Here is a 25,943-nt window from a genome sequence, read left to right on the forward strand (position 1 = left end):
GTGAAATAACATATTAAATATGAAAAAATGAAATGGAAATGAAATGAAATATTTAAATATGATAAAAGAAAATGGACAGATGAAATGTAGCTAAATGTGATAATGTGCTGGTGAAAAATAAAGTCTACAATGCTTAAGAAATGAAAACTTTGTTGTGATGGTGTTGTTTGTGATTGAATTATTTTTCATTTTTTTTGTTGTATTTTTTGGTTTTTCTTTGGTGGTTTTGTCATTTATTTGCCACTCATTTTTTGTTTTGGCTACCAATCCTTTGGATGAGTCTGAGTAATATTCCCCATATATTCCATGTTTGTGTGCTAACCTTTGTTTTAAGTGACCCCATATGAAATGCAATCTACGTGGATGCAACTAACTATCACATTTTGAAAAGAGATGCATATTAAATATCATCATTGAACACCTAGAAAAAGAGGATATAGTACAATTACCACTAGCTCAACTATGGTAATATGAATACTCCATCATTCTGGTCATTGCAAAAAAAATTTTAAAAAATACATGTAAAATATGGTAACCATTATCATAAGCATTCCATGGATTAAAAAAAGATAGAGATATTCTTGGTGTACACACAGGTATGCAAATTTCAGATAAGAGACTTCACCCAAGATTTTATAAAATCGGTCTAGGTACACATAGCTTTCCAACTATGAGGAGGCACTTATAAGTGGGCACCAATATTACATAAAATCAAAGGATCACTAGGTCAAAAAATCAAAAGTAGAAGGAAAATAAAATAAAAAATTCCATCCTAGTTCCTCTAGTCAATCACATCATTGAGCTACTAGAAACACATGACAATGAAAAAACCAATATTTGTGGAATATTATGTTAGTATTTATGCGCAATATTATGAAGCTTGTTTCATTTCTATAGATTAAATTTGTTGTATGATTCTCGCAATGGATCATGGAGTGTAACAATGTCAAATTTATAGCATATGGCTAGTGCTAGATGCATTGGAATAAGTGTGGGTGTAGGTGGTGGGTGAGTAGATGCACTATGGCACACTAATGTTAGAGTTCAGTGGTGACTGTATTTGGTACTAGTGTGGTGAGATGCATAGAGTGAATGCATGGAAATGTGGAAAAAGAACAATGCACATTAAGTTATAGCCATAAATAGATGAGCATGAGTGTGGGAAGTGAAGCATAAGGAAAGAAGAATTATTGTAGATGTGTGAAATTAAAACATTGGTGAGGCAAAGTGAATGTAAGTATGTTAGCATGGTGGGCTCACTAGACCAGTCACAAAAAGAGGCAAAGATGTGGGATGCGGTTCATCGAGGATAAGTGAGGCAAGGGTAGAGAGAAAAATATACACATTGTATGTTGAGTGAATTGGTGAATTAATTGGAGCTCTAGACACTAGACTATGAGCTAAAGGTAGCCCACAAGGGGTGAAAAAAACCACCCAAGAATTATCCATGGGTGTAGCAAACATGGAATCATGAAGGAAGGTTTTAAGAAAAGTGCAATAGAAGAGAAATGATGTTAGTATGGGTGAGGTGACTAGCATAGCTTGAGTTAGTTGATTAGCCTCAAGATCCCAATACAAGGGTTGATAAATGAGGAGATGTGATTCTTGAGTGTAGCTAAGAAAACTTTGAAGCTTGAGGATGTAGCACAATTAGAACACGAGGTGGAGGAGCTACAAAGAGCGTTGGTTGAAAAGATAGTATAGGTAAAGAATGCAGAATAGGAATTCACATTTTTCATGGGCTTGATGGATAAAGTTCATTGGGATGTAGTGAAAATAGAAACTAGACTTCTCAAAGTGGTGTTGAATAAAGAACAGGCTTAGGTGCAAGATTTGGAAGCTGAGTTGTTGATGGAAAGATCACGAGTAGACGGAAATGAGGTTGAGGTTCAAGTAGGGAAAGAAAAAGTGCAAAGATTGTAGGATACTTTGAGGACAATACAAGTGGGTTTGGAGAGCATGTAGAATTATTTGGTGCTACTACAATTACAATTAGACTCTTTTAAGTATGTAGTGTTAAAAATGAACACAATGTCATTGTAGTTGCAAGAGTGTTTGGTAGTGAGTGAGGAAAAGGTGAGGTGATATCAATAGCATCTTGGTGTGGCTAAAGCTAATGTAGAGCACTAGAAGATGATGGCTGAAAAGATGAAATAGGAACATGATGTGGCCCAATAAGCAATCACTTCACTGGGTATAAATAAACTGGTGGACAATGTGTTTGCAGATATGCAAAGGACTATAAAAATGCATCAGGAAGTCGCATATTAAATGGGGCTATAATATCAACCAATCCCAAAGGAGCTACGACGAGAGACCTAGTTAGTGGACAAGAAATTTATTCAATTTTCAAATGCTTAGTTGCATAGTGTGAAGTTTCTGATACCAATAGATTTTTTTTGGGTGCAACAAGGATCGACACCATGGGCTTCATCTTTTGAGATGGCATTCAAGGGAATACCCCTAGCCAAGAATTCCACCATGTCACCTCCACAAGGAAGGTGGCAATGAGCATCTCAATAGGTTTGTCTATGTTTTAATTATACAGTTGCCCCCATAATAAATAAATAAAAGATTCTTTTATTGAAAACAAAAGGGTATCTTCTGTGTTTTGTGTGTCTATGTACATTGTTTGGAACCCTGTGAAAGTAGAATTGTGGGTAGCTTTTTTTGGATATTTTATTGAACATTTCTGATATTTTGGTATGGGATGTTTTTGATATTTTTGAGAGTTTTTTATTTTTTGATATTTTTGGGATTTTTTTTTTGGTATTTTTGTGAGTTTTTGGATGTTTTTGGCCTGTTTTCAAGATAAATGAATAAGAACTAGATGGAAAGCTATAAAAACTATTAAATATGCTTGAACAAGTGACATCAAGAGTAAGGTTGACCTTCACTTATGTGTTATAACCTATTGTTTACAAGATTTGTATTGAATACCGAACAAAAAAGAGAGTCTGAAGTGAGCTTTGAATAAAAGATGTGTATGAACTTGTACCACATTTAGAAGTCTAAAGTCCACTAGGTTGTAAAAATAGGAAGTGGTAACTCATGAATTGTAGGCAGAAGTTGACTGATAGATTGTTTATATGTTGATAGACTTTGTAAACAAGTTAGAGACAAGATCAAGATGAATAGTCATCCTTTATCAAGTAGGGAAATAGTGTGTATTATCTAGGTGTGGACTAAGACAAACATTTTGGGGCTAGTAAAGAATGTTTTTTTTTTTTCGTAAATGGCATCTACGAGCTCAAAAAGGTAATTGAGGACCTAAATAGGAAAATGGGTCTTGCAAAAGAAAATGTTTGGACTCGAAAGGGGTTGTGGGGGCTAGAAAAGATGTTTTGGGCTTGAAAGGTGTTATAGGGACCCAGGAAGGTTGTGTGGGCCTGAAAAAGCTTTGTAGCCTTGAAAAAAGGCACTCTGGGCCTAAAAAGGCACTATAAGGACCTAGAAAGGGTGTTGTGGCTTTGAAAAAGGTGTTAGAGGGCCTAAAATGGCACTTGAGGACCCAAAAGGGGCATTGTTCCCTTGAAAAAGGCATTGGAGAGCCTAAAAAGGCACTTGAGGGCTCAAAAAGGGCATTGTGGCCTTGAAAAAGGTATTGAAGGGGACTAAAAAGGCAATATGGCCTTGAAAAAGGAACTGGAGGGCTGAAGAAGGCATGTGGGCCCAAATTTATGATTAATGAAGCCTCTCAAACTCAACATTTACTTATTCTAAGGCCCTGTTGGCTCCGAGGATCAAGGGTTTGACTCTTGTGACATTCAACCTCTAGCTTTTCTTCCTGCAATTGGGAAGTAGGTCAGTCTTGAAGGTTACTAGCAGTGATGTTGTTGTGTAGGAAAAATTGTGGCCTATTTGGATGGTGATGAAAGAGTGTGATGTATCTCTATCACAATCTGAGTGATGCCCAATTTTTGGAACCTATAATTATGTTCCAAACCGAAGAAATGGAGTGTGGAGTCATAAGATTTTTTTAGCATAGCATTGATATGTTTTTTAGAGTATTGGTCAATCATGGTATCTACAACATAAATAAGTCTCAAAATCCTTCTTAATTTATACTAATGAATAGAAGGGTGTGATGACAAACATAGGCAACGTTTCTTCTTAATCTCTTGAGAAAAATGGATGGTATTGACATCTTTGTTAAGAGATAATAAGACAAGGATTTTTCCATAAAATATTTAAATCTTTTCAATGTAGGGCCTCACCCATTGATTTCATATAAAACCAACTAAGGTATGCAAACCTATCCTAAAGGAGTAGTAATTATAGATGGAGAGTAGCTTGAAATGAAATCAATGGATCACCAGATTGAAATATATATATATATATATATATATATATATATATATATATATATATATATATATATATATATATTATGAAAATAATAGGGGTGTTTAATTTTGCTTATTTTTGGTGGTTTTAACAAAAATAAATTGTTTTTTGTTTTTTTCAATAATTTTTTTATTTTTGATGTTTCTGATATATATATTTTTAATCTTTTTGATATTAAATTGGTGTTGGAATGTCTTAATGGGAAGAGTTCTTCTGAGAGGGGGGGGGTTGGGGTTGGGGGGTGGGTGTGGGGTGGGGGGGTGAATCAAAAGTGCTAGCCTTTTTTCTTTTTTTAAATCCTTAATAAGATATAACTGAAATTAACATGCATGCATATAAACATTAAACAATCATGAGAAACAAACATTCATCACCACATAACACTTGAGATTTTGGTGACCCAAAAACCCTCCAAGAATAAGAAGGTAAAATTGGAGTGGGGATGATACCCACAAAATTACTACAGCAATTGATTTCAACCACTTCTGATGGTTTTCCCTGTTAAAGGCTACAACACACTATTAAATGTGACCCTGTTAAAGGATTTCTATACCCTGTTAGGAGTGTGCCCTTTTAGAGGACTTAAGAACATTCAACTTAGAATGCCACCCTGTTAAAGGATTTATATAGAGCTATTAAACCCACCTAACTCAATAGGATTTCCAAATTCCTAATACAATTGTGAGAGAGTATTAGAATAATACACGCGATTTAATGCAATCTTTGATGTTGATCTCGGGCTCTTGATCTGCTCTTCTATAACTGATCTCTGCTAGATTCAATCTATTGATTGTGTTCCTTGTTCTATTCTGATCAACTAAATGTGTAAATGCCATCCTTTCCACTGGATCTTTGACACCAATGTTCTGCAACGACCTTAATAATAGGCTCTACTTTTCTTTCTTCTTTCAACTCCTCTTCTCGACTCCTCTATATATTTTTTAATGGCATCAAGACTCCCTTATAAATATTAGTGGTTTTTTATCCATCCTTGATTCAAGTGTTCCCGCTCAAATCCTAAAAATTCACCCATTGGTTGCATTTAGTCTCCAATTTGCTGATTGGCTACATGCATAATGCATGGGGGTGAACCCACAATAGTGGGTTACACTTTTTCGGAGGAAGAAATTCCTCCAAAATTGTGAAAGATGATTTTTCTGCCTAAAAACTTTTGATAGAAAGTACCCATATAGTTTCTATCAAAACTAATTTGCACCCTAGTTTCGATCGAAACTAAGTAAATGGAAGAAAAGGGTCCTTAAAAGTTTTGATAGAAACTAAATACTTTCGATCGAAACTATTTAGGACAAAAAATCAACCTAAATAGTTTTGATAGAAACTATTTAGTTTCTATCGAAACTATGTAAAAACTTTTGATAGAAAGTTAGTTTCTATCCAAACTAGAAAACTAAATGTCTTTAGAAAATTCTATAAAAGTTTCAATTACTTTCATGGCTTCTAGGCTCAATTACTAGGTCCAGATGGAGCACTGAAATCATGTCATTTTTCATGATAGAAGTACTCTAAACAAGCTTTCTAATGACTATGAATTTGATACATTTTGAATTTGTTAGGTATATGTTTTTGCATGTGAATTGAACAGAGGTTCATTCTAAAAAATAAATCTCTATATTGAACGCTCATTGAAAAATAGTAACTAAGAGAAAAATTTTTTTGAAAAATAACTACGGTCTTTGTATTCAAGTCCTCTATCAATCAAAAAAAGAAATTTTGAAATTCGGTAAATATATAATAAGTTACATGTGTCAAAAGCCATGTATGTCCAGATTCATGTTAGGTCAACTTTAAACGCTAATAAAAAAAATGAAATACTAAGGATAAAAAAATCAGATCACCTCTATGGTTTTGGTATGGATGTTAAGAAACTAAATTTGAAAGAATCACATTGATATCTATTGTAGAAAAAAAATTTTGTGTGTCAAAAACAATGTCACTTTTTAAAAATTAGGTTTTTGATAACATACCAGTTTTCATGGGAGAAAAAATAATTCAATCAAATCAAGCCAATTTTTTTTTAAAAATATATATTTAGATTCTACACAAAAAATCCTAAAAGACTCTAGTTTAGTTCATCTTCAAATTCCTAACCGTTAAATGGCAATTTGCATCTGAAAGTGAAAGTTTTCTTGAAAATTCATAGTTCATTGTCAGTTTAGGAAAAAAAGTGTAACCCACTATTGTGGGTTCACCCATGGATAAAAGAAAGGATTTGATCTTATCTCCTTATCCTGATATGATTCATGCATAACCATTTTATATCTTTATTTGCGATTGCACAAAATTTCATGTTGATCCTGTATTTCTCAGCACATGAAGTAATATTGATGCTCGACACCATCTATTATGGATTTCTCAGCATCCACTGTGTTTCCTAGTTACTCGGCTCCAATAGAATTACTATGTTACTCAGCACCTATTAACTTCCTATGTTACTCAACACCTATTAACTTCTTGTGTTACTTAGCATCTATTAACTTCCTATGTTACTTGGCACCTAACTTGTTGTGTTAATCAACACCTATTGGACTTCTGCTTTTCTCGACACATAATGTCTTCTGATCTACTCGTTACTATCTATAACTTTGCATGTGTTAGAGTTCTAGCTTAGCTTCCATTGTATACTCAGCATGTATAGTGAAGATGGTTAAGTGTGTTGAGACTCATTTGATCAACAATCTCCCCCTTTGACATGAGTGTCAAAAACACTTAACTGATCATTCATGATCCAATCCTTATGTGTACATTTTTCACTTGCTTAACTTAAAAAAAAATTGTAAAGAATCAATATACCTTATGATTCCCCCTAAGTTGTTTATACCTTGTCATGTCATGAAAATTGTGCCAATGTGCCTGATCTACTTTGTTCTTTGACCTGTTTCTGACCTATTCCTGCATTCTAGACTTGTTTGTTGTATTAGATCTATTTGATGACCCTGTCTCCATGTGATTACCAAAATTTGCATGTCCCTTCACTCCCTTATTTCTATTTACAATCATTCAACTATATTTATGATCAAAATGTGGATCATCTCATTATCTTCTTTCTATATGCATTTCTCCTCCTTTAAGATATCACCCTCTTAGAATATTATCTCCTACATTATCTCCCCCTTTTTGAAACTGATGTCAAAGGGTTCTAAATGGTAATGCCATGCTTGGCCAAAAATGTCTTATTTACCTCAAAGAGTATTTTGAGAGTTGCATCCCAGTTATTTAATGCAATATCCAAGGACTTGTGTTGGATTGCAAGCTCTGCTACTAGATCTACTAGTCCTTCATGTGTAGAAATATTTGGATCTTTCTTGAGGATTGTTTCTACATACATTTTCTCCTTGTGTAAGACTTCCAAATGGGGAGTGATAGAGGCTTCTATTTACATCAACTTTTCTTTAATAGTGGCCTCGTCTACTGATAATGTAGCTAATTCCCTCTGAGTGTGAAGCGTTTGAGAAAAATGCTTCTCACTTTGTGCAAGATTTGAGGGTAGTTGCATATTGGAGAGCTTGAGTTTTCTCTCAAGGTTCAAAATTTTTGGATTTATTTCTTGTGTGAACCTAGAAAAATTACACAATTTGCTATAAAGGCAAAAGATATTCCCTAATACAATCTTTACCTTATCCAATTTCTTGGCTAGGTCAACCTATCCCAAAATAATACATTACTAGCTATCTTTTAGTTGACCTTGTCTAGAAACTTCTTCTTTGACCATTCCATGAGTTTTACATTTGTATCATGGCCTTCATTATTTACTTGGTCAACTATATCAGATAGTTGCCCAAGGATTGGCCTGCTTGCATCTAGAGGTTGTAGGCTAAAGGCATCCATGAATATATCTTTGATCTCATTCATTGCCTACTTGTATTTGAAGTCTTTCCTCATTGCCTCTTGCCTCCTTCTTTTATCCAATGCACTCTATATTTCATTCATCCTTTCTTTAGTTAGAGTGCTTGAATCATAATTAGGTATTTGGATTTCTTCATCAAGCTCAAGAATACCATAATGAATAGTCTTGGCTACCCTAGTAGAACTTGAGCTTGGTGTACTGACTTGTAAGGTCAACTTGTCAGTACTCGGCTACTAAACAGGTTTGATAGGAGTTCATATTTTTGGCAATTCAACCAAAGTTTGTATTGCAGACTCCTCCTTATCCTATGTTTCTTCCTTTTCCTCTTCTTGTGCCACTGCTACTGGGGGTGTACTTGTTATTTGTATTGATGTTCATGTGACTTTCCCTGCTATTGCACTCGGCTCCTAATGAGCTTGCATGGCTATCCTTGGTGGTGATGGAGGTGGTAGAAATGAAAGTCTAGTAGTTTGAGTGATTTGGGGTGGTTCTTGCAGTGACACCTTAGCTCCTTTGAGTTTATCTACTGACTTTTGGATCTCATCTACATTGACCAATATGGGATTTGTACACAATTGTGCTTGAAGATTTGTTTGGTCAAGTATCTTAGAGATCCTCTAGAGTTAGTGGATTGATGTTTTGACTTGAGGTGTCAACAACATCCTTAATCTTTATGATTTCTGCAGGTGTGGTAGTAGAGTCAGGAGGACTAGGAGGTGGAAGTTGTGTGTCTTGCACACTTTGCTGCTCATCAGTACCCCTTTCTTCATCTTTTCCTTCCTCCTCTTCAACCTTTTTCTCTACTTCTATCTTCTCTTCTCTCCTCTTTCTTCTCTCTTCTGGTTTAGCTGTAGCTTCTTCTTTGTATTCCTCTTCAAGGACATCTTCAATTTTCTTATACAAATTCTTCCATGATCTTGTGGTTCTCTGTACAACTTCTTCTATTTTATTCTGAAGTATGGAAAATGCCCTATACTTAGGTGTAAACCTTTTATTATGCCTTTTGACTATGTTAATTATTTGTTCCTTTGTCAAATCAGGCAGTTTGCTTGCTAGGGTTGATTCTCTCATCTCCTTCTCCATTCTTAGACAAAAATGCCATCTGTCTTCTACAATTTTAGACAATTCCTTTAGCAATTGTCCATCAAGTTCAAGAGGTGTATACTTGAACTATGCCATCATTGCATAGATTGATTCTTCTATTCTATTTTGTTCCTCTTTAGTGAATTTATTGAAGTCAACTTTTTTCATGTCACTTAAGTCTCCATTCCTAATCTTTTCACATAATGTATCAATTGAAGACTTAGGAGGATGACTTACCTTTTTAGACTGATCTTCTTCATTAGTATCAAGTTGAGCCACATATATTTTCCTTTTCCTTAGCTCTTCCTATGCCTTCTTGGTTGTCTTCTTCTTCTTTGTAGCTTCCTCTTTAACTTTTTGTGTGGAGGCCCTTGTTGTTGCTTTGGTCGTTGGCTTCTTGGGTGTTGGCATGGCAGCTTTCTTTGGTGTAGGCTGAGAAGTAGGAGGTGTCTTTGCCTTCCTTTTGATGGCCTTGCCTTTGATGGGTGCTTCCTTGGCTTCTTCTTCCTTGGCATCCTCAGCTTTTTATTCACCTTGGCTTTGTGTAAATTCAAGTGGCCCTTGTTCTAGCTCATCTTCATCTTTCTCATCATCGCCTTCTTCTTCACCTTCACTAATTTCTTCTTCTTCTCTTGTTGCACTTGTTGCTTCAACACCAAATTTCTTCTTTATTTTCTTCACCAACTTCTCTTTCTTCTTCTCTATTGTGGCTATTTGGGTTCTATAACAACTCTTGATCTGACAGTGTCATAAGTTCCAAATGCCTTTGCAATTTTGTCCATTTCCTTTGCAAGTAGTGTTGTAATAGTTGCAGAAGCTTGATCAACATCAAGCTCATATCCCAATGGTCTAAGCCATCTTATTCTTGGAATGACTACTTGTATATAGGTGTAATCAATATCAACTAGAAAACATATGTCATTCTCATGTTGATTCACTAATGAAGCTGGTATCCTCATTCTTCTTTTTATTGAGCTTTTAAAATCATCAAAATATATAGTCATTTGATCATCAAAACTATCTCCCATTTGTGCAATAAGATCATTTATTTGATCTACAATTATTTTGTTCTTACTCCAGTTGACTTTGCCAATGAAGGGAATTCCTTCATTATGTAGAAGAACATACATATCAACACTGACCCAAATTTGCATTGTGCTCCCTTAGACTTTCTAATAGCTCCAAGATTTTCATTAATATGCTACACCATGAGCTCTAGAAGGTCATAGGTGTGGTCTTTCTTTATAAGCTTATATGCCACATCCACTACTATGTAGGGTACACTATTCAACCTACTAGATTGATAAAATTTATATGATATGATCCTTAGAACAAAATCTCGAAGGGAATTAGTTATGGTGTCTATGGTCATGCCTGTATTATTCCATTTTGCTCCTATGTTCTTCTCTATTGTTTCCTTCTTATCACTTCTCAATGTCTTTGGCCGATCTAGGGTTGGAAAACCTGTGACCCTATAAACCATTTTCTTGGTAATTTTAACTAGTCCTTGCTCTAACCAAAATGATCCATCATGGATTCTGCTAAGTACTATGTGTATCCAGTCAATTTTGAATATGATTTGAAAAATTAGGGCTTTGGTTAAACCCTTCTTCTCTACAATTGAAAATTCATCCTTCAATATTCCATTGTCACAAAGTTTATCATAGGTGTTGAAGATTTCCAAGTCTCCTATGGCTCCAATCTTGCAGTTATAACAGCTTTGCACATCTTGAACCATAGAAACTTTTTTTGGAATCATAGACAATGCACTTGCGGGATCATTTTTGTATGCTACCTCTAGTATGGGCCTAAACTCAGGTTGTTTAGCCTCATTGCTGACAAACTGAATCTCATGGCTTTCCTTCCTTTGGGTCAACTTTGAACCAGACACCATTTTAAACCAAACTAGGGTTTGACATTTAAAGTAAACTTCACAAACTGTACAACTTGACACCTGAAGGAAATACCTAGTTAAATGCTTGAAATTGCTTGGGTTGATGCTGAATCGCTATAAATCATTGGTTGAATGCTTGCAAATCACTCAATTGTGCTCTTGGTAATCACTCTTCATTTGAATGGCTCAAAATGAACCAATTTTCACCTTTAAGTGACTCAAAAACCTTGCATTTAATGCATTCTTGTACCTTCACCTGACACTTGACTTCCAAAGGTTTTCAACTCAGCATCTATTCTATTTCACTTGGTAGCTATTCTCACTTGGGATCTACTAACTTTGTTAATAACTCGGCAACCACTACAATTTTTTTTTACTCGACTTCCACTAGACTTCTTGACTCGGCATCCAAAGTAGTTTCACTTGGCAACCAAAGACAGCTTGGCATTATTATTCAAACTTTATCTTAGCATCTTAACCCATGCAAATTTATACTTTGTAGTGCTTCTTGTCGATTTAGGGCTAATGTATGATACTTCCTTATTTGTATCAGCCCCATAGGCTCATCTTGTGATTAGTTAGGTAAGGTATGATCACTTGACCTCTTGGGTGAAGTGACCCTTCCATTAGATGCACTTAGTACATCCTTTTTTTGCCATGTCTTCTTTACATCTGTTCTGATGTGTTCCTCATCAATCTTTTCTTTGCCCTTATTTACTTCAGTCTTGGGTGCCTTGGCCTTTGTTGGACAATTCCTACTGACATGTCCAATTTTCAAGCAACTGAAGCAAGTAGTTTGGTTCAACCATCTTTTATAGTTCCCTTTGAAGTGTTTTTTGATGCAATTCTAGGGTATGTGATCATACTCTTGACAATAATGACAACTTTGCCTTGTATTGTAGTCCCAATTATAATGGTGTACATAGTTGTCCCTCCTTACATGCTGATTTGGTGTCCACATAGGCTTTGATCTACACTCAAAGGCTCTATGGCCATACTTCTTGCAATTATGGAAGTTTCCATCAAACATTTGTTTCCTTGTGACATTAGACCTGCAGTCTTGTGTCATGTGACCTTGCATGTTGTACTTGTGACAATAACCCTTGCTTTTAGGTATACTTTGATGGTTGATCCTTCTATTCCTTCAAACATTAGCAGTATACCTCTTTTTATTACAGTAATGACAAGTGGGTTTAGAATCCTTACCTTTATCACTCCTTTGCTTAGCGCTCTTTGATGATTCACCAACTTCAATGTTGGTGTATCCAAGTCTTGATGTATCATGGGCTGATCTTGGAGATTTCAGCAACTGTTCAAAGTACTTGATAGCTTCACTTGACTTGTTGAGATTCTCTATTGTTTCTTTTTCTCTCTTCAATTCATTCTACAGTTGTTCATTTTGCATCCTCAAAGTAGAGATCTCAATATCTTTCATATTGAGTTCATGATGAAGATTCATCAGTTGGGCAAGTGTGTCCATCTGCATGTTTGAGATCCTTATTAATTCAGTGCATTTTTCTTCAAGTTTGTTTGCAAGATTTCTTTTGTCATCTTCCATCATGACTCTATCCTCAACTGCTCTTTTCTTTTGCTCAGTGATTTCACATAGCATCATTTCCTGTGATTCATGCTCCATCTTAAGAGTTCTTATCTCTTCTGCTTGAACTCTTTTTTTCTCCATTAGTTCTACTATTGCTGCATCAAATTCTTTGGAATCTCCTTTGGAAAATACTTGTGTGGTGTCAATCTCCTTGTAGTGAATATCATTTTTGTTTATAGCTATTTCCTTCCTTCTTTTTAAGGATTTTATTAATTCCTCTCTAGCTTCCTCTACCTTGTGTAGAGCGAGATGCACATCTATCACCTGGTTCTCAATGATCTTCCCAAGTTTGAAGACTTCCATCTTCAAATCTTTTCCTCCAACCCATTAGGCTTCTTATTGAGAGAACTTGGCTCTGATACCAATTGTTAGAATTTTTTAATGGGAAGAGAGCTTCTGAGAGGGGTGGTGAATCAGAAGTGTTGGCCTTTTGTCTTGTTTTAAATCCTTAATAACATATAACTGAAATTAACATGCCTGCATATAAACATTAAACAATCATGAGAAACAAGCATTCATCACCACATAATACTTGAGATTTTGGTGACCCAGAAACCCTCCAAGAATAAAAAGTTAAAACTGGGGTGGGGATGATACCCACAAAATTACTATAGCAATTGATTTCAACCACTTCTAATGGTTTGCCCTATTAAAGGCTACAACAGACTATTAAATGTGACCCTGTTAAAGTATTTCTACACCCTGTTAGGAGTGTGCCCTATTAGAGGACTTAAGAACATTCAACTTAGAATTCCACCCTATTAAAGGATTTACATAGAGCTATTAAACCCACCTAACTCAATAGGATTTCCAAATTCCTAATACAATTGTGAGAGAGTATTAGAATAATACACCTGATTTAATGCAATCTTTGATGTTGATCTCAAGCTCTTGATCTGCTCTTCTATAACTAATCTCTACTAGATCTGATCTATTGATTATGTTCCTTGTTCTATTCTGATCAACTAGATGAGTAAATTATGTCCTTTCCATTGAATCTTTGACACCAATGTTCTGCAACGACCTTAATAATAGGCTCTACTTTTCTTTCTTCTTTTAACTCCTCTTATTGACTCCTTTGTATATTTGTTAATGGCATCAAGAATCCCTTATAAAGATTAGTGGTTCATTATGCATCCTTGATTCAAGTGTTCCTGCTCAAATCCTAAAAATTCACCCATTGGCTGCATTCAGTATCCAATTTTTTGATTGGCTGCATGTAGAATGCATGGATAAAAGAAAGGATTTGATCTTATCTCCTTATCTTGCTATGAGTCATGCATAACCATTTTACATCTTTTTTTGTGATTGCACAAACTTTCATGTTGATCCTACATTGCTCAGCACATGAAGTAATATTGATGCTCGACACCATCTATTTTGGATTTCTCCACATCCACTATGTTTCCTAGTTACGTGACTCCTATAGAATTACTGTGTTACTAGGCACCTATTAACTTCCTATGTTACTTAGCTCCTATTAACTTTTGGTGTTACTCGGCACCTATTAACTTCCTGTGTAACTTGGCACCTATTAACTTCCTATGTTACTCAACACCTATTGGACTTTTTCTTTTCTCATCACATACTATCTTCTGATCTACTCAGCACCATCTGTAACTCAACATGTGTTAGAGTTCTGGCTCAGCTTCCATTGTATACTTGGCATTTATAGTGAAGATGGTTAAGTGTGTTGACACTCATTTTTCAATCTTACTCATTTGATCAACAGTTGGCACATTGATAGTGGCATGCATGCTAATCTCCCACATGTATCTCATATTGTTAGACTGAAATAGATGGGAAGGGGATAGATGTAAGTTTTGTTGGATTATTGGGACCACATGGGATAGTCATGAAGACTAAAATGGATTTTTTGGACCACATGGGGTTTTATGGAGGCTTAAATGGATTTTTGGGACCACATGGGTATTTGTGGAGGCTAAAATGGATTTTTTGGACTACATGGCTATTAATGGAGGCTAAAATAGATTTTTGGGACCATGTGAGTATTTATGGAGGCTAAAATGGATTTTTGGGACCCTCAAGGCTTACAAGTATGCTTCTTCCAAACTTTTTGTCTTCATAAAACTAATGTCATCTTGAATTGAACTTCTCAATCTATTTAGGTATCTAGCAACCTTTTTAACCTCACTATCAAGATGCCTAGATCTAATGTCCAACTTATAAAATTCCTTGGTGTAATCCTTCACAATCATTTCTTTTTTTCTCCAATTTTCCATTCTTGTCAAAAAAGTTAATATGATAATCAATAAGAAGAAATTTATTTTTCAACTTACCAACCATTTTCTTCCAAGTCTTTATATTTTCCTTTCCTCTCCTTTTTCTACTAGTTTGCAATTGTTACCACTAAAGACAAGCATGCCCTATAAATTTATTGGCCATTATCCTTCCTTTTCATGTCATAGGGGTTACTTTCATAATAAAATTATTTTTGCATATCATATATTCAATCCAACAAACTATTTTTACAATAGTTCTTATAAGAATAGTAACTCTCTACAAGTTATAGTTTATAAATCTGATTTGCCAATTTACAACTAATCCAAATATAGTTCTCCACAATCCAAAGACTTTAGAAGGAAGGAAACCTTGGTTCCAATACCACCTAACACAAGGTAGGAAAGGTAACAAGAACCAAGGATACTCACTAACCACCTTGCTACATTATTGAACCCATCAAAAATATGGAAGAACAATAGTTCATATTTGTTGTTTTTTCACAACACAAGCCCCATTTCGCCTAGAAATGGGGACCCCCTAATTTACTTTTTAGCTTCCTAGATCCCTAGTCTAGGGGCTAAGTCTTTTTTAGGGTTTTACTTAGTATTTTTGCCTAATCTAGGTCTTTGTATAAAAATCAAAGTTTTACTAGTGTGCTAAGTTAAATGGGAAAGAACTTGGAAGTGTGTAGTTGCAAATCTGTGCACCTCCAAGAGGTGCACTTTTGCACTACCCCACCCTCACACCTGCACACAACACCACAAAAAACAAGTTAGAACCTCTAAAACAAGGTGTGCACCTGGCACACCTCATGAGGTGCACAAGGTGTGCACGTTACTTTTGTTACATTAACTTAAAAACTCTAAAAAACCTTAAAATCTAAACAAAATAACTTACATTAGGAAAAGGGTGCATAGTTGTTCACCTATCTGAGGTGCGCATCTGTGCACCTTTACATGGACAAGCATCCCCAAGTGGATTAAGGGGTGTGCTAAATGTGCACCCTTTCTTGCACTTAAAATTTTTGTAAGGGTGTAGACCTAGCACACCCCATGAGGTGTGCTAGATGCACATCCTTATTTTTAAGAGTTGTGTTAAAGAAAAGTGCAGCTAGCACACCTTAGAGGTGCACTAGGTGTGCTCTTTTTTGTCTTTCAAAGGGTTTTAGTGGTTTTTAGATATTTTTCAGTTAGCTTTGGTAAATTAGGGTTTTTTGGTTTATTTCTTGTCCTTATTAGGGTTTTTCTTCATTATTTTTTTTCCACTTCTAGAATAATGTTTGCTTCTTTGTGCAGGTAAAAATTGCATCCCTAACTTGTCAATGTCATAACTTTTGACCTAGAGCTAAGAATTCAAAATTGTTTACACCATTGGAAAAAGGAACTAAAAACCTAATTTTATTCCCTGAAATAGTGAGCCTTTGGCTACCTAGTTTTAGGGACAAACAAAGGTTTTCAACTTGAAATTTTGAGCAGAAGACCTTTGAAAAAACTAGTTTAAAATGCCTAGAAAATCTTGTGAAAAAGTTTCAAACATTTGATCATTTTGGAAAATCTAGATTACCTGGTCTCTCACCGAGAAGGATAGGGTAGTTGGAAAGAAGAAAAAGATCAAAGCTATTGAGGTTGGACACATGAACCAGAATAGGTTCCACATGTTATGCAATTATTAATGAGAAGATTCAACACGGGTGCCTTGTAATTTCAGATAGAAGAAGTCAGAGTTCAAATGTATGAAAGTGGTTGGCTATAAAGAAGGTATAAATCAACAAAAAGGGGGAAAATAACTACACTAGAGTTCTCTTAGACCTCATTTGAGAAAAACTCAGACACCATTTTTAAAACTGAAAACTTTGATTTTTTGGCGAATTGAGCTTCTGAGCTTTCGAGGTGCATAGGTGCACTGCTTTCGAGGAGCACCAAATTTTTTTAAAGAAGTTAGAGATGTATTGATAGTTAACTTCCAGTTCTAAATTTTGAGCTTTTCATGCACAAAATATGCATTTTAATGGTAGTTTAACTCCTACAAACATCTAGTGAACATGGAGATTCTATTTTTGGCACTTCCAGACACTCCTACATAATTTAATGGCTTTCTTCTTCTTATTTTATCATACTTTCTTTGTTTTAAGACATGTAAAGGCTCATGCATCCATTTAATGATATAAATATGGACAAAGTCTTACTAAGTACTAGTTAGAGAGTTAGCTTGTGCATAAATAGATTTGTTTTATTAGTTTAGAAGCATATGTTTGCATAAAGAGATCTCTCACTCTCAAAAAAATTTGAGGAGATGATTTCTTATAAATTTAGGAATCTAACGTGTATTCTAGACCTTTATTTTGATGCAATAATATATGCTTTTGGTGCTCACATTTGGAGTGTAGTACTTCTTTCCTAAGTGTGTTATATTTTATGAATGTATGTTCATGGAGTGTAATGGAGCCAATAGTTTTATTGTGTTAATTTAATTGTTAGATCTTTTTATTTTGGTGTTTGCTATAGTTCTAAAAATTCTTTTGACATACTTAATTCGAGAAGAGATCACCATATTGTTCCTGCATATCTTTTTTTGTCTCGAATGAGTGCACTTTCCATGGCCTCACGATTTGATGAAAAGTGAAACATCTTACAATTACTAAATTCTCATTGACAATTTCATTAGTTTAATTAAGGAAGCAATGCTCTTTCTTTCATTGGTTACCTACAAATCTTTTCAAAGGCTTAACTTGTAGACGCGTTGTTTTTGTAGCTTATATCCATTAGGAATTTACTTTTCATGTTATTTTCTTAGACTTCTTGTTACCCTATCTTTGTTATTTTCTTTTACAAACACTTGGTTAATTTTAGGAATTCATATAGTTGCATTGTTAGATTGCATTTGTTAAAAAACAAAAAATACCAAAAAACATATCTCTTTTGTGGTTAATTTTGAAACAACAAGAAGATTGATCATTTGATCCAAAATTGGTTCAAACCAGAAAAGGCCTCTTTGTGAAAAAATACATTTATCTTCAAATGAGTGGATTCCAGTAGGTCACAAGATTGCCCAAAACTTTGGAGTTGATCACACATCAGCTTTTCAAGAGAGGAATTTGAAAGGATTCTTGGCATTAAACATCATGCAAAATGATAGCTGAACAATATTGATTCCACTGCAAATATGGTGAGACAATCTTCTTACAATGTGCTAGGTATAAGGCCTACCTGGTTGCAGTCATATACAAGAAAATTATAATCAATGAGCTTAAAATATTGGGTTTAGAAAGCCAAAATTCTTATATATGTAAATTCCTACTAATCTAAGGCTTACTTAACCTCATCCTATATCTCAAATATATAACCATCAAGACCACAAGCTGACTTAGAAGTTATGTTTTTCAAAAATATAGATTCTTCACCAAAAGAAAATTAGAAAATTAATATACAAAAAAATTAATATCTTTGGGCACCAAGATATGTCCCCACATGATCCAAGAAGATGTCTGCAAGGCGACGAAAATCCTTGAAATTACATGAATGTTGCAAAAGCCAATTGTTGCATGTTACCCAATGCATCCAAAAATGAGCACACCTCAACAAAATAGAAGGATAAATATTCAGTAATATGGAAATAAATTATATGAACATAAGAGATGGTTTCATGATAGGTTAAAAGTAAAGATTCAAATGCACGGAAAGGAAGAACTCGAACAATAATGATTGTTCCCCAAATAGAAAACTAATACAAGAAAATAGGAAATATTTTTGGTTGATGCAATATTGCCAAAGAATGTACAAGATGCTTTCGTATCATGTTAACTAGAGAAACCTTGGCCAAGGAAAAACCCTTGGTGGGTATGGTACCCACAAAATTATGCACTAATAAAAAATACCCTATAAAGAGTATTGTTGATTCTATTAGGAGTCTATTAAAATATACATTTTAGGATATAAATAGTTATTAGAGGATGAGACCTTGTTAGAGGTATCATCCCTATTAGGATTTTTATTGTACAAACAAATCTCATTACTCACACAATGAATGGAAATTTATATAAGAGATGTAGATAATACACCAAAACTAACAAGGCTGATATCTTCAATTTCATATTAGTCCTCATGTGTTCCTTGCATCTAATGATACCCATATATCATCTATTATCATCTCACCATCAATCCATCCATCCATCCATACATACATACATACATAAATCTTTTATGTACCATAATCATACCATATTATAACCCTTGATATTTTCTTATAGCTAAAAGGTCTTTTTATATACCCTTTTCATTTAGTTTGTCCAGTCACCCTAAATGGAAAAATATGTTACATGTCTCAAAAAAATTTATCACAATTTTCTAAGTGAGGGTATGTTAGAGTAATTAGATATTTCCTAATTAACTCTAGTTGCTAAAGCTAAACTTTAGGCATCTAATAATTAATCCTATTATTGATTATTTGTATGCAACCTTGGTTAGATCTTTTTAGGCTTTTGATCTCCTTTATAAGGATGATCTCTCATTGTAAAAATTCACTAAGAATTGAGATTAACTCATTATTGATTATAACAATCTACTTTTTTTCTCATAAAAAATGTCTCATCTATGGATCTGAAAACTTATGTCTCCATAGCCTTTTGCTTCTCTTCTGTAAGAGGTGTTTTCATGTAGTTAATTCTTGAGACTTATGGGGTTTTGATTTGGAAATTATTTCTATCATTGGAAAGGTCTTTCTTAGCTCTTTCCAATGATACTTGTTGTTTTTCCAGATTTTTTTTTGGGAGCATTCAATTTACTCTTCTGTATTTATGCATTCTGGTAGATATCTTTTTTGTTTCAGGATTGAGGATTGATTTCTTTTCTTTAGATGATTCGTCATGATTTGTACTATCTATTGTATTAGTCTTATGTTTCTTATGATCTATTTAGATATCTTTTGTATGTATTCTTGCAAATGCACTCAGATAAAGTACCATATTGCATCTGTATTTTCATTTTAGTTATTTTTCCTTGTTTTGGCTTCTGATTCAAGTAGTGTCATATGAGGATACTCACATAGATTATTGTACTCTTGGAATTTACCATATCTTTTTCCTTATTGTACATGCACTCCTCTGATAAAGTGCCATGGGGGTTGATGTTTTTCCTTTGTTTTCCATCTTCCTTTGTCCAATGAGTGTCGAGCTTCTACGACATTAGTCTCATGTTGTGTTTGAGATTGATCACCTTAGTACACACATATGTACTCTTTTGTGCATCTTGATCATGGTTCCTTGGCTTGTAGTTCTTTTGGTCCACTTTTCTAGTTGCATGTCACCTCACCCTTGTTTGCATTAAAGGGTGTTCTTTTGTTGCATTCTCATGCTTCCTTGGTTTGATTGATCAGCTCTTCAAGATTTGGTGTTTCATGCCATCTGTGTCTTCAATTTTAGTTGTTTTCCTTTATGTACCTCTAGATTTGATGAGATTATAGTCTTCTCTACCTAGTTAGGATCTTTTCCAGTGGAGGTACTTTAGATTAGTAGTTACTTTTGATAGAGCTTAGTAGTTTCTACATGCTTTAGTGGTGTTCTTCATGATCATCTTTTGTTCCTATCTTCTGGGACATTCCCTAGCTTGGAGGTTTCTTCAATCCTTCACTAGTTTCTTTCAGCAATATTTCCATCACTTTTTTGAGTAGGGTTTTTCCCATGCAGTTTTCTCTATTCCTTCGCTTTTCAAAGATTTAGTTGTGCTTGGGTACCTCATCAAGCTTTTTTTCAAGACCTAATTCTACTTTCAATAGTACTTTCTAGGGTTTTCGTTACTCCCCAAGTTTATCTTAAGGAGGGGTGTTAGAGTAATTAGATAATTCCTAATTAACTCTAGTTGCTTAAGATAAATTTTAGGCATCTAATAATTAATTAATTTATTAATTATTTTTATGCAACCTAGGTTAGATTTTTTAGGGTTTTGATCTCCTTTATAAGGACAATCTCTTATTGTAAACTTTCACTAAAATTTGGAATTAATTCATTATTGATTATATCAATCTACTTTTTTTCTCATCAAGAATGTCTTATCGATGGATTTGGCAATTTTTGCCTCCATAGCCTTTTGCTTCTCTCTTATGTAATAGGTGTTTCCATGCAAGTGATTCTTGAGAGCTATGGGGTTGATCTTTCATCAACTTCAATTGGGTAAACATCTAGAATGCCAACCCTATATTTCCATTTTCTTCAATAAAGTTCATACCTAACTTTCCCTCATACAAAACTTACTATAACTCCCTCTTAGGTATACATGTACATATTTTTCACTACCTCCTCCTTTAGCATCATTGGAAAAGATGAGTGTCATATTTACAAGTCAAAATTGTAGTCCTCTTGATCTTTTTGAACATAACTCATAATGTCTACAAAAAATCTTTTGAGAGTCTCAAACATTGCATTCCAACTCTTCTTTATTATCTTTGCAACTTAAATGGTTGCACATATGCAATAGGCTACTATCTCTAATCTATTTAGATCAATAGGCCTAAAATCTTAATAATCCTTGAATACCTTGAGTTCTTTTTGCATCATACGTAGTTTAGGCATCAATAAAATTTAGAATAAAGACATAAAGACTCTCTCTCTCTCTCTCTCTCTCTCTCTCTCTCTCTCTCTCACACACACACACACACACACACACACACACACACACACACACACACACATCAAATTTTTTTTAACTACCTTGTCCATTTCTGTAAAACTTAATTCATTCTTCTCAAATTCACTAGCTAGCCTCTCTAGCTTCTCTTCATCTTCCTTAATGCATTTGGTTACATCCTCAACATACTTTACTACCTTGTTCAAGTGGCATGGAATTTGTTACCTAAACTGTTCTCAAACTTTTATTTATTTGTATGACTACTTTTTCCTCTATATAAATCTCATGTAATTATGACTTTATTATTCTTTTCATTATTGATATAGAAAATTACATAAATGATCCTATTTTTATTAGTACTAGTCCCACAAAATTGTTAAATACCTATAGATTTAACTAAGATTAAAATAAATAAGTTTCATAGATTCCTTATTAAATTGACTAGCACTATGCGAATGTACTCTTAAAATGGCATATTCTTTAAATAGTTTTTAATTTTTTATGTTTACCCCTTTACATAAATCTCGTGTAATTGTGATTTTCTCACACTTTTCATAATCTTTATAGGAAAGTACATTTTATTAGTATTTACCCATAGATTGCATACTATTGTAATGCATTTCTCTTAACTCTTATTAATAATCTTTATTTCTATCAATTACTGTACATATTGTTTCTTTTCTATGTTATTTGAAAAATGTGAAAAAGTTAGCATGCTACTTTTTTTAATTATAAAATGATCAAAATTGGACATATCATTTTAAAATATATAATACTATTGTAATCACTTGTAATTATCTAGTGTTAATTTTTTCTACTTCAAAAAAATAAATGGAAGTATTTTTACTTTTATTTTTATAATGTTTATAATTCATTATATAATTTCTAAAATTACAAAATAATTTAACTGTTGACTTGTAAATTTTGGGTCTTAAAGCACCAAATTTTGGAGGAACCACTACTCCTATTATAAGGCCCATATTTGAGGATGAAATGTATATTTAAATATGAACCCCATAAAATACATTGAATAGTTTTCCAATAGTAACATACGATTAATTTTTTTTAATTAGAATACAATAATACAATTCTTCCATATCAACAAATACAAGTCACTTTGTGACATTTGTTTATTTATTAGTATTAACAATGTTACACAGACATTTTATCATATTTTTCTTAAAACCTTTCATAAATATAAAATATTAATACTTTTCTCTTTTCTCTTGATTCTTTTACTCCATACTTTAAATACTATTATTTTATCACACTTGTTAGTACTCGTTCCAAAGAATTATCGAAAAAAAATTCTATGAGTTCTACTAATATTTAAATAAATGAATAAAAATAATAACGATAGTGATTTCTCATTTAAACTGATTAAAGACTACTTTAATCCCTTCAATGTAAAATAATACTAAAATTAAGAAATATATCTCAAATTCTTGAAAATCTATAAATACTTTTTAGTTTTTTATTTCTCCACATAAATTTCACGTGGATATGATTTTCTCATTCTTTTCATCATTGATGTAGAATGACTCAAAAAAATTATAATTAAAAAAATTATGAATTACACTAATATCAAAATAAATAAATAAATAACAATAAAGATTCTCATAGTTTCAAAATATTATATTCTTTTATATTGTCACTCAATTTTTTTATTCCTAACTTTAACTCGTTACTATAAAAACACAAATATTTTAAAGACCTGCTCTCCACGTTTTAACGCGTTAAAACCTCGCTCTCCACGTTTTAACTTTTTTCTTTGAATTGTTTTGTCATCTGCAGTTTGACATCGTTCTTTTCTTCGAAAATTCCACATGTAGATCGTTGGGCATCCGAGAAATTCAAACACGTGATGATCTCACTTTGATCCCCTTAACAGAGTTTTTCTCTATAAAAGGAAGTGAATTGTTAAGAGATTCATTCAGATCTCTTCGCTTCACATAAAAAATAAAAATGGAAGCCCATCTCCACCTTTATGAGATGATTCTTTGCGCTGCAAAGCCCATGGCTCTCAAAGCTGCTGTCTTGCTTAACATCCCCCAAATTATCAGAGAAAAGCCTCTCTCTGTTGATGAAATTGCTGAGCATATTTCTGCCTCCACAGAAAACAAGGTTGTTCCCCACAAGGAGTACTTGTCTAGGATTCTGAGGCTGCTGGCTTCTTGTGGAATTTTCACTGAAGATGTGGATGAGCAAAGCAAGCAAATGAAGTATGGGTTGAACAGTGTTTCCAAGCTGCTAGTGAAGGAAGGAGATAGGGATTCTTGTGTGCCATTTCTGATGATGGTAACAGACAAAGCTTATCAGGATAGTTACGAGTACTTTCAAGATGCTGTCTTGGAAGGATGTCATCCCTTCATAAAAGTCCATGGCATGAGCCCTTGGGAATATGTGGGCTCAAATGCTCAAGCCAACAAGCTTTTTAATGAGGGCATGGCTTGCCATACAAAAGATCTCATGGCTTCTGTGGTGAAGATGTATGATGGATTCAAGAGTGCAAGGAGTTTGGTGGATGTAGCTGGAGGAGTGGGATCTGCATTGTCTGTTATAATTGCTGAATATCCGCACATACAGGGCATTAACTTTGACTTGCCCCATGTTATTGCAACTGCACCTCCCATATTAGGTGAGTAGTAGACGGCTTAAACATCACATACTAAGGTTTGATTCTTAGACTAAAAGCTTGATTCTTACACTAAAAGTATTAAACAGTCAATGTTGACTTATTTTTCCAAGCTTAATTTATTTGTTAGTGTGTGATTTTTAAGGATGGCTAGTGAGCAATCTCATCTCAATTTTGAGTTCAAGTGTAAACTACATGTTTTGAACTTTAGACTGTTTAGCTGGTTTGTTTTAAAATAATATGAACTTCTCCAATAGAACTCATCGAATTGTATAGCTTTAACTTTGGCTTGTCTCATGCATTGGAATTGCACCTTTGGTACAGGAGTGAAGTATGTTTGTGGAAACATGTTTGACAAAATTCCATGTGGAGACATAATTTTCATGAAGGTAAAAGATATATCATTAAGAAACAATATACTTTAGTATTTGTTGACTTATCTTTCTTTGTTATATCAACATTATGCTTAGTTAGTAATTCATATAACAATTATTGTCTTCTTTTGTTATTTCTTCACTTTCTTTGCTACATCAATACTTATGTCTATAGAAGAGCTATTGTCATATTTATTGCAGTGGATTTTACATGATTGGGATGATGAGAAGTGTGTAGAACTTTTGAAGAAGATCTATGAAGCAACACCAAAGCATGGGAAGGTCCTAATTGTTGAAGCACTCCTGGAGGGTTCTCAAGGAAGCACAAATCGACTAGGATTATTGTTTGATATTCATATGACCATCTATACTATGGGTGGAAAGGAGAGAACTGAGGAAGAATTTAGCCAATTATTTTTCAAAGCAGGGTTTAAGAGTTATAGTATCATGAAACTGCCATTTCTCCAAGTACTTATAGAAATATCTAAGTCTTAAAGTATTTGTAGAATACTATAATATTATGTTCTTATTCAAATAATCCTAGAAGTATCCCTCTTAAGATAGTGTTTTATCTAAATTTCTAAAGAAAATGATATTATGCTCTTATTTAAATAATCCTAGAAGTATCCTTCTTAAGACATAGTATCCCTCTTTCACAATAATATTAAGTTGTGAAGAAAATTACATCAAGTTATAAAAATACATTTCTATATAAGGAAGGATTTGATATATTACATTGAATGTTAATATATTCTCTATTATGTTTTTAAATAACTATAATGGTGAGCATTTTAAAGTCCTTATATGATAAATGATTAATATTAAATAGCACTTTTATCATTTATGTTATCCTTTCTTAAAAATTCATGGTACTTGAATACTTGATTGTATCTTTAAATTTTGTTCTTTCAAAAAGCTTGAATCAGAGCATAAAAACTATTCCTAAATTTGGAATTACATTTTGTACTCCAACTTGCCCTTCGGTGCATCTAAGTATTTGGAGTCTGCAAATCATTTTTGGATTTTCAAATGTCAATCCATGCATTTCATTCAAAATGATATTATAATTGTGATACAGTGGAGCTCTAAAAAGGATGGTATATTAGGATCATATACTTCAACTTTGTGCCTCTCATAAATATTTGGTATTTGGTATCTATAAGTTATTAACAACAATTTTACAATCATCATTGTTTCTTATACTGTTCTACTACTTGTCAAATATTCTAAGTTCTAAAAATATGTTTTTTTTTATTTGGTTATATGAGTTATATTTTTCTTATT

The 25,943-nt window shown here is 33.6% G+C and overlaps 1 protein-coding gene across 1 annotated transcript; it reads left to right on the forward strand.

The window, feature by feature from the left end:
* Positions 1-23,599: 23,599 nt before the first annotated feature.
* LOC149566045 ((Iso)eugenol O-methyltransferase-like) lies at positions 23,600-25,218 on the forward strand. The gene is made up of 3 exons (XM_089817335.1): positions 23,600-24,288; positions 24,610-24,674; positions 24,861-25,218. The coding sequence occupies exons 1-3, from the start codon at positions 23,616-23,618 to the stop codon at positions 25,152-25,154; spliced, it is 1,032 nt and encodes a 343-aa protein (XP_089673461.1). The 5' UTR covers positions 23,600-23,615; the 3' UTR covers positions 25,155-25,218.
* Positions 25,219-25,943: the final 725 nt, after the last annotated feature.

The sequence above is a fragment of the Cupressus sempervirens genome, chromosome 3 (genome assembly GCF_028749045.1).
Source record: "Cupressus sempervirens isolate cs-2001-9-10 chromosome 3, ASM2874904v1, whole genome shotgun sequence".
In the NCBI taxonomy this organism is placed as follows: domain Eukaryota; kingdom Viridiplantae; phylum Streptophyta; class Pinopsida; order Cupressales; family Cupressaceae; genus Cupressus; species Cupressus sempervirens.

What these genes read in the sequence shown, in the direction of transcription:
- LOC149566045 (XM_089817335.1), top strand. Translation starts at nt 23,616, where the DNA reads ATGGAAGCCCATCTCCACCTTTATGAGATGATTCTTTGCGCTGCAAAG. An exon ending in AACTGCACCTCCCATATTAG is followed by an intron (nt 24,289 to 24,609) that starts GTGAGTAGTAGA and finishes CCTTTGGTACAG; the next exon opens with GAGTGAAGTATGTTTGTGGA. An exon ending in GAGACATAATTTTCATGAAG is followed by an intron (nt 24,675 to 24,860) that starts GTAAAAGATATA and finishes TATTTATTGCAG; the next exon opens with TGGATTTTACATGATTGGGA.